Source organism: Juglans regia, chromosome 13, assembly GCF_001411555.2.
Source record: "Juglans regia cultivar Chandler chromosome 13, Walnut 2.0, whole genome shotgun sequence".
Taxonomy (NCBI): domain Eukaryota; kingdom Viridiplantae; phylum Streptophyta; class Magnoliopsida; order Fagales; family Juglandaceae; genus Juglans; species Juglans regia.
Window position 1 is genome coordinate 11,717,229 of NC_049913.1, and position 9,796 is coordinate 11,727,024.

The window sequence follows — 9,796 nt, forward strand, 5'->3', positions numbered from 1 at the left end:
TGTGTTCGAGTTGGCTGGGTGTTTGTGGCGAGTGCAAAGAGTTGTGGAGATGTTTGTGGTCCAGACCACAGAGGAAGGACTTCCTCCCTATCTAATACTTCTTGTTTATGAGCTCTTCCTCTATTCGGTGCCCAATAATGACTCCACCAGGATCAAACTTCCATATGGTATTGAGAACTATCCCAATGGGTTCTCCTTTTCCAATCATTGTATGTGTCTTGATTGGAATGACTGACGGAAGGGAATGAAAGAGAGAATAATTTATGGGAAATGATGGAAACAAAAGTCAGAGAGGGAAATCTGAGTGTTGGAAAATTAATTTCGGATTTGTAAAGGACCTTCTGGGAAAAGGAGTTTCGACGGGATGACCCTTGGCTCGTTCTTCCTCTTCCTGCATCGCACGAAGTTGTTGCTCGAGATGGATAAATTTTTCTTCAAAATCATTCCTGCCATTGATTACATGTTGATGAAGAATTTCAAGACTTTCTTGAATTCGTTCCATTGACTCCTTGATTTTGTTGAGGGCTATAACAATTTCTTCCATGATAGCATAGAGATTGTGTAGTACACCCCTAATATTTGCTGTAATTCTTTTAGTAACAAACTCCTTCGAGGGGAGCAACCTCCAGAGAAGATGAAGATGAGAGATAGAAAATGAAAGTATCTTCCTAATTAAGGATTTTTCATGCCATTACAAAGAGGGACACTCACTACATATACTAGTCAAACCTTTACTAACGGGCCAAAGCCCAGTTTGGCCCGGCACACTGAAACATCAATCATAACAAAAGGCCTAACACAGCCAATTCCACAAACAAAAAGCAAAAATGCCAAACAGAAAGTAAGTAAATGGACCATGGGACTACAAATAACCAACGGGGCTGAGCCCAAACCTCTAGCCTTTTATTATCCCAAAACAAAGTCTACAGTGACTCCATTCCACTCCTGTAGAGGTACAAGATTGTGACAAAATGAAAGAAGGAAACTTCATGCTGCCATGAAATTAAGCCATACAAGATCTTTTTAAAGGGATGGAGCCTACCATACCCAATGGAGAGAGCATCTAGTCGTTGGATTTCAAACCGTAAAATTGTAGTTTGGATGGAATGAAAAGACGACGACAAAGTTCTAAGGAAAAAAAAAAGTGGGATTTTTCGTGGATCTGGGTCTTTAAGGTAAGAAAAAAATTGACATAATAGTGCGCTACATCAATACGTAAAGCAGATCACGTAAGATCCCACGAGGCTTGTCCATGATGGCTCGTTAAAAAAAAATGGCAACAGAATTTTATCAGGTCGAGTGTTATTAAATCGAGTGGCACACGAGCTACTAGACTCACAAAAAAGCCCAACAAAGACGTTATTCCTCTTGTAAGAGTAAAATTATTATTACAATTTTGTCCAATCATTATCATTATCAATCTCCAGAATCGGAAATTGGAGACAAGAATGACGACAGGCAAGGTGTTTTTTGAATCTTTTCTGGGCAGGAAGGAATGGAAAACAAAAGGGTAAATCCATTATGAAATTGAAGACTTGATTTTCAGTACATTCATGTGATTTTGGGTTAGTAGTTGCTATACATGAACTTTATCTACAGGTCATGTTCCTAGGAGGAAGCATAGAATGGCAAATTCTGGCTGTCATGACACCGAAAAGATGCCAGGAAAAGAAAAAAAAAAACAACTCAGCTAACCTAATCCTATATGATTCGTATACAGAATACATAATATCACAAATGCGTTACATCAGTCTGAGGGAGTCAGCATCATTGCTCCTGGCCGGTGACTAATCTTGGGGCAGTCTTTTGCAGTACTAGTGCTATAAATCACTTGCTTGTTGCCTCCTTTATTTGCATGGCCAAGCCTAACCATTGGCAAAAATCTCAATGGATGAATGGCTTTTACCAAATCATATGATCCAAGTTCAATACCTCTTATCTGGTGGATAAGTGGTCAGATAGCTCATGTATCTCAGTTCGGTTGCTGCAACAAAACCATATTTATAAGAATCCAGAACTATTTCCAATAGCTCAATACCTGAGGCAAAAGTAACCGCCAATTTCCTTTGTTAACATAATCATAATAACAGAAAAAGAAGAAGACAGCGAAAAGAAAAGGGACAAAGGCCATTTCTATTCTATAGTCACAAGTTCAGGTTCTTTTTCTTCATTACATTACAGAAGTATACGATATCTACATAAACCATTAAGTCATTACAAAAAAGCGCCAACATAGTTAATTGTTGGGTTTTTTTTTTTTTTAGAGAGTTTACACTATGTATTCATTTCCCAATAAATCAGATTTACTGGCTTTAGAAACTGCCCAGGGGGAAAAAATGGGGAGCTGTAGCAACTGCTCCCCCCCTCCCCCAAAGTTCCAAATTTACAAGGATTCTATTCGCACAAGTCCTACCCAAATAACCCAAACAAATACCTTATATCTCCAAACCTTATTCTTCAGACTACAGATTTTTGGTATTCCCATCAGAATATAAAGTTCGGCCGTAATGGTAAATAACAAATCAGATTACAAACAAATGAGAAAATTCGAAGGTAGCACTAAAACTGATGAATGGTCATCATTTCAAATACTAAGTGACCAAGAGAGGCCATTTTGGTTTATCAAGTAAAGAGAGGCAGATATGTAATCAACCTATGGGAGCAGAAACCTAGAAAATAATCATCTTTAACTGGTTAGTCATGTTAAATTTGACTGTGAATTATTCTGAAAGGTAACTAGGAAAGGAAATCATATTATATCAATTTTACTGATGGGAAAAACACTAAGAAGCCTAGAGTTAAATTTAGACTGTTCAAAAAAGAAAAAAAAAATTGGGGAGGGGGGCTGTACCATTATGAAGAAGCATTTACAAAAATGTTAATTTGATGCTTACCTGATTATATAAATGCTCATCAAACATACTAATAGGACCAGACCCAGATGTGGAAGCCCAACAATGTTGAGTAGTCTCATAACCTGGTCTAGGAGTTTCAAAGCTTCCATTAACATGATAATCTACAGGAAGTTCTTGAGGGTTCATCTGTGTCGCTGGTTGGAATTTAGTATCGTTCATCAGATTTAAATTGTATGGCAAGTACGGATATTGCGCACCCAGTTGGAGCCTCATAGGGGCAATTCTGGAAAACTCATTCAGCATGCCATTTTCTTGCCCAGAATTATGAATCTCTGAATTTTTATTGGTGCAAAAGTAACCAGAGTAACTCCCAAGGGAGGAAGCCGTAGAGCACTCCGCATCCCTAAAAGAAAAGACAGTAATCCAATGATTTGACTGCACATGTTAGATCAAGGCATCAATAATAAATTCTTTGATGTAATTTTTTTTTTGGGATAAGTAATTCTTCGATGCAACATCATCATACACTGTTTGAATTTTTACCTATCATATGATAAGGCACATTTATCTCTTGTATATATAATTGCTTCTCATAGTAAGGCACATTCATCCCATAATAAGACATGGCTTCCTCATGGTTTTTCTTTTCTTTCCTGTTCTTTTTTGTTGCAATCATAATGCTTACAAAAAAAGTGTAACGATGCCATACACTGATATGGATTCTGGACAGAGTAACATGAAGAATGCTTTGTAAAAGAACTCCTCACCTATGGGGAAGCAAGTTTGGGTCCTCAGGTAAAAATAAATGATGGTTGTCATCATTCGGAATCCATGGTAAAGGTTGGAGCTGTTGGTCAGAACCCAAGGAGAATGGCATATGCATCTCATGTTGGAACTGCAAGATAAGGCTATTTAGATTAAAGATTATGTCAATACCAAGGAAACACATGGGAAAATATTCTGACACCAGTTAAAGTCATTGTTTACCTGACTACTGCATTCTAATGACATAAGTTGCTGCTTTTGTAGATTTTCCTGCTAAAAAAATGTAGAAGGCATTAATGTGTATAGAACTGTTGATAATAAAGAGGAGATGTTATGAGGTGCTCAATTTTGGAGAGTAAGAAGAAAAGGATATGGTCAGATGCAATTTCCTCTATAATTGACTTTGCTTTCTCGTTTGGCTCCTTAAAATGAGGCCATGCATAACCTGTAGGCATTCTAGGTGTTGGCATCGTATCATTTCTCTTATACTTTTAACAGCACTGTTGAAAATAATAAAATCTCAATTCTGGTACCAGTCATTCATATAACTCCTTTTGAACATTTATTACATTCCAATTAGATAAGAAACAAACAAGACAGAACCATCTCAATCGATTCATACTCAATAGCCATGAGATGATCATCTTTGGGTGATCCTTTTGTGGACAGAATTCTTTTCATAGACAACCATGCTTGAAAACATCATAGATGCAGATATATTTTGATAATTTTTTTAAACATATATTAAGTTGTGTTTTTATAATTTTATTTTTATGTGTTAGCAAATTATTGAGATCTAATTTTATATATAGTTATGTTTTATGATTTTTTAATCTCTTTTTATTTTACATAAATGTGTCAAACGGTTGAAAAGTTGGCCCCCTCAGAAAAATTGTAGTTCTGCCACTGACTGGCTCTGACTAAAAGTTATGATCAACTTCAACATTTTGGAGCGAAGTTATACCAATGACCAACCATGGGACTCGAGGAGCATAAAGCATTGGACAAATTAAATATGAACTTCCTCAACGACGCCAACAACAGAAACAAAAAACATACCTTATGTGTTTGTATTTGGTTGAGTGATTCCCTAAGTGAATTTTCCATTTGCCCCAAATGTTCTACGCTGTCGATCTTATCAGGGTTAGTCCAATAGCTGCATAACTCAAAATACGTAAAACTAGTTAGAATGGTGACCAATCATTGGATAACATAATTGCAGCGGAAATCAAAGAAAAAAAACAACTAAACTCCACAACCAAGTATTTCCAGGCATTCACCTGAGTCTTTTATGTATTTCTGAAATTCGGGCCTCCAATGTGCTTGCTTGGTTAGTCAGATCCTGCCCAATACATATAAGATATGTAAGCAGCAAGAATCATAAATGATAATAGATAATATAGTGATAATTGGTTTGCATGCATACCTCAACTGTTTGAGTACTGAAACAAGAAGAAAAGGAAAACACAATTAGTTCAATATCATACTTCACAAAACATAGTAGATCTAATAGGTTCTACAAGGAAAACATTTATGTCAACTGTACATACCTTGTACCGAGAAATTCTTGTACATTTACGTCATGGTCCAGCTTCTTAAAAGTTTTCTTGAGTGCCTAAACTCTCAAAGAGAACAAAAAATTATGCAACGGACAAGGGTGATGACAGTGTGTACACAAAATTAATAAAGAAAGGTGGAGCACAGGTCCTAAGACAGCACTTACTTCAAGGCTTTCCAATTTCCTGTTCCAGTTCAAATGTGAAAACGGTTCAATCACCTTGTCATGTTTATTTAACTTACGTAAATGACGTAAAGTAGTGTGATCTTTCTAGTGGGAAAACTTGAAGTACCTCTTTGCTCTTTCCTGTGGAGTTAGTTGTGCGAATTTTGCAATAACCTCTTCAATGCTACTAAATTCACCAAAAAATAATAAATAATGATGTAGTGACAGTAATAATAACTTAATTTGATGCTAGTAATTATAACATTAATGCTCATAGCAGTTTCTTTTTTTATCGCTATGATGTATAACTATAATCCTCTTTCATTAAATTCCCTTCATTAAAAAAGTTGAAAATTAAAAACTAATTATATTATCAATAATATTTTCTAAATGATTTATAAAAAGAAATAAATGCTTGACAAGTTCATAATGATGCCTAATCTTTTTGGTGCTTTATGTCCTCTTGATTGGTGCACTGGCCTCTATTTGATTGATCAATCATGTAGTAGTCCATCAAATATACTTTATGAGTAATATTGGACTGCTCCAAGGGAAATAACACCTAAACTTTCACACCTTATGTAAGAGAAATATGCAAGAAAGGTATCATCTGATAATCCCAAACAAGGAGTTGCTCCATGCGTCAAAAGCAGTAGCCAAAAAAATAAAAGAAAAGAAAGCAACAATCCTTCAATAGTATTGAATTTCTTACTTATAAAAAAAAAGAAAAAAAAGTATTGAATTTCTTGAAAAAAAAAAAAAAACAGAGTTGTGGTCCATGGGGATAATAAAAGACGAATTCAACATATAAATTATCTCATAATCGTTAAGGTCTCCATAAAATCCAAAAAAGAAAAAGGTGAAGTTGGTATAAAACTGGCTGATTCTGAGAGTCAAAGGATGATCTCTCATCTGATTGCTCTAAATCACAAAGAGGCTAATCTCATCAGCGACAAAAAACAGAAGAGGTATTGGATGCCCCAAAACAAACCTCACAGATAAGCCTTTGAAAAATAAAACACACACATGCAAGCTCAGAACAATTGACAAAAACGAAAAAGGCAGACTTAATAGTACACGGGGATTATAATGAGAAATCCAATGAATGTATTATCTCACAAATCTTAACATCTCCACAAAATTCAAAACAGTAGAAGACGAAGTTGGTATAAAAAGCTTGACTTATTTCTCAGAGTTGAAGGACAATCTCTCATCTGATGATATTGAATCACATAGGAGCTGATCTCATTTGAGATCAGCGGCAAACGAAAGAAGGTATTGGGTACCCAAAAACAACACCCATGGGAAGTCTTTGAGAAAAATAAAGACACACAATCGACACAAAAAGCATGAAAGGACCTCGATGATGATCCTACTTCTGTCTTAGCCTTTCCTCAATAATGTTCCCAGCTTGCAAAGCTACATGGCAAAGTGAAAAGGGATCACTGGTCACTTTTATATTTTGTGTTCTTCTTTTAATAATTGCCCTGCCCACATACCTATGTTGATCCCAAATGTGTGCATTTTTCCTCATGTCTCATTTTCCGGACCATAGTTTACTGAATGTGTAAGATCTAGTTTCTTCAAAATTTCAAGCTTGTAGAGCACTATTATAAAGATTTCATAATGAACTTATGTTTAAACCTCTTTCACATATATCTCAGATGGTCAGGCACTACTTTTCTTAAATACTTGCCTTTCTTTATCTAGTACAAATTTTGCTCAACTAGAGGAATGTATCAATGATGCCTCGTATTATTTAATTTCTTAAGCAATCCTCCATAATTAATTGCAAGTGCTTTAAGAAACGCTGACTTACATTAATGGATTTGGATAGTTCACATTGATTGAATGGGAAAAATTACAGCAAGAACAAATTTGATTGTAAAATGAAGCAACTGAGAAACCAAATTTGATGCATTGTCTCCCTTCCTGAGTATAGGTCATCAATGTCCTTAAAATAATAAACCATTGCAGTCGTAGTATGTAAATAATTAGGACTACAAAAGTGAATACCTGCGCACTCCCCTACATAATGAGGGCTTGCCTGTCGGTGAGAACATGAGAAGAACGATGTCTATGTCACACAGTATGGATAACTCATTCGCCTTCTTCATGATGCCATTCTTCCTTTTGGCATAGGTTGCTTGGCGACCATTTGTGTTCTCCAATCTCTTTATCTTTAGCTTTACCCTTCCCATCCTGTACAATTTAACCACAAAACTTAGTCCAGAATACCTAAAATTATAGACTACCTAAAATTATCATGTAGCCCCTGGTACATTCTCAAGCTCCTATTTCATGAAGCATAATTATACTTTATACTGGCATAATTCATTAATCATGCAATTCAAAATGACACAACAATTCCGATATGCAGCAACTACGTGTTACCGCAAGTTTGCAAAAAAGACAAGACTGAAGAGCTTTAAAATCCAAAAATTCAAATACCAATGAACCAAACTCACTCTAACGCGCTCTAGGGAATTGAAATAATTGAAATTTGAACGACCCAAGATGAAACAACCAGAATTGACCAAACCCTTTTAAGCGTAATAGCTAGAATCACAACGAAACAAATTTGGAAAAAAAAAATACCAACTTTAACATTCATACAACATAGAAACTTTGAAGGTAACATGGTCGGTAAAAGACAACAGAGTGCGCGAGATCAAAAAATTTACCCAGACGAGAAAACTCAAGCAATGGTGATATCCAAACGTCTGAAATGTGGTGGGTGAGCCAGATTACCCACACAAGAGGAGATTCAATTGCAGAGAGAGAGAGAGAGAGAGAGAGAGGCGCGAGCATACGTACGGTTATATTACACGACCGGGTGACCGGCAAAATCGGTCGTGGAGGGAAGCGGGAGAATCGGAAGCGTCAGAAATCCCCAAACCCAAACCCAAACCGACCAACAAACTCAATTAATTTGTGCCCTTCGCGCCCTGAAGCCCCATTTTATGGGTGAAAAACACTTCGGACATGTAACTGAAATTCGGTTTGTTTGGGTGGTGCCTGCCCATTTACTAGGATTATTAAATGAAAAAAACCAAGGTTGTGATTGTCTTTCCAGAAAATGTAATTAGTATTTAACATTAACAATAAATATCATCATACTATAATATTAAATTATTATCAAAGAGAAAACATTTGTATCAGCCGGAAGCCGCAGCACACTCAACGTATTGAGTGTAAAAAAAAAAAAAAAATTGAAGTGAGGTGTGCTGCGGCTTCCGGCTGATGCGTAGCTTTTCTTATTATCAAAATTAGCAATGAAATAAAACAATTAACACATAGATTTTAGTTATGAATAAAAACCTACTTGAACAACGTTTCTTCAAACGTGACCATCTTTAGGTGTGTTTGGATGTTAAAGTGAGTTGAGTTGAGATGATAAAATATTGTTAGAATATTATTTTTTAATATTATTATTATTTTGAAATTTGAAAAAGTTGAATTGTTTATTATATTTTGTGTTGAAATTTGAAAAAGTTATAATGATGAGTTGAGATGAATTTGGAATCCAAACTCACCCTATAAAGATAAGTGCTACAATTACAAAAAAAATCATATAAAAATAAATTCTTAAATTGTCATGATTTTATATAATACGTTAAATTTATTTTATAATAAAAATATATTTATAATTTAAATTTATAAAACTTATAAAAGTACCTTTTATAAATAATTCCACAATTAATTTGTGGGGTTTCCTTCTTAAAATCCTTAGGCATTTCTCTCTAAGAACATTAGTAGTGAGTTAGGTATAGTCAAAATTTAATTAAGATTTAACTAGCTTACTTAAAATCCATCGACATAAAACTTAATATATATCTACAGTAATTTTAACTTTTATAATTTTTACCGTTAAAATCTAGCCAATTCAAATTGCCGGCCTAATTATTTTTTATCATAAAATATTCTTCCCGCTTGAGAGACTCGCGCGCTCTTAAAAGACCACGATCCCGCTTAAGAATGGGGAGTTCGTCGGATAATTCTTTAATTAATGGAATATAATGACCAATAAAATCGCACGAGGAAGCCAATCAGACCAAAGATTTTGTTTATCTTTTTTATAGAATAATTGTGTAGCAAAGAACGTAAAATAAAAAAAAATATAGTGCGCCTGACTTGTCATATATATACTTTTGAAATTCTTTTATTTTTTGTTCTATAAATGTTTATATACTTTGCAACGACAAGATATATATAGGAATCTTTGTAAATATTTTTTTATTTATTATATTCTACTCATTATTAGAATTAAAATGAATAAAAATGTTAAAACTAATATTTTAATAGAATAGTGATAGATTTACTTTATTATTTGTTATTGTTGAAAAATAATTAACTAAATTGGAAAAGTGAATTTCCTAGTTAAAATTTGGCCAAAGAATAGCTAGGACACTACTAATAGTTTCAACTAATTACAAAGATTTTCTCAAATTAC

General features: G+C 34.6%; 1 protein-coding gene across 8 annotated transcripts; it reads right to left on the reverse strand.

Moving 5' to 3' along the window:
• Positions 1–1,496: 1,496 nt before the first annotated feature.
• Positions 1,497–8,338, reverse strand: LOC109009906 (agamous-like MADS-box protein AGL30). 8 transcript variants are annotated; one of them, XM_018990570.2, is made up of 12 exons: positions 8,161–8,338; positions 7,360–7,545; positions 5,471–5,530; positions 5,344–5,362; positions 5,171–5,235; positions 5,047–5,062; positions 4,901–4,962; positions 4,680–4,776; positions 3,843–3,893; positions 3,623–3,750; positions 2,895–3,258; positions 1,497–2,038 (listed from the first exon to the last, which is right to left on the reverse strand). In XM_018990570.2, the coding sequence occupies exons 2-12, from the start codon at positions 7,542–7,544 to the stop codon at positions 2,018–2,020; spliced, it is 1,068 nt and encodes a 355-aa protein (XP_018846115.1). In that variant the 5' UTR covers position 7,545; positions 8,161–8,338; the 3' UTR covers positions 1,497–2,017. The 8 variants fall into 8 exon arrangements, with proteins under 8 accessions (XP_018846115.1, XP_018846119.1, XP_018846118.1 ...); XM_018990574.2 differs by lacking the exon at positions 8,161–8,338 and adding an exon at positions 8,028–8,148 and having other exon boundaries at positions 3,843–3,890; positions 5,471–5,527; XM_018990573.2 differs by lacking the exon at positions 8,161–8,338 and adding an exon at positions 8,028–8,148 and having other exon boundaries at positions 5,471–5,527.
• Positions 8,339–9,796: the final 1,458 nt, after the last annotated feature.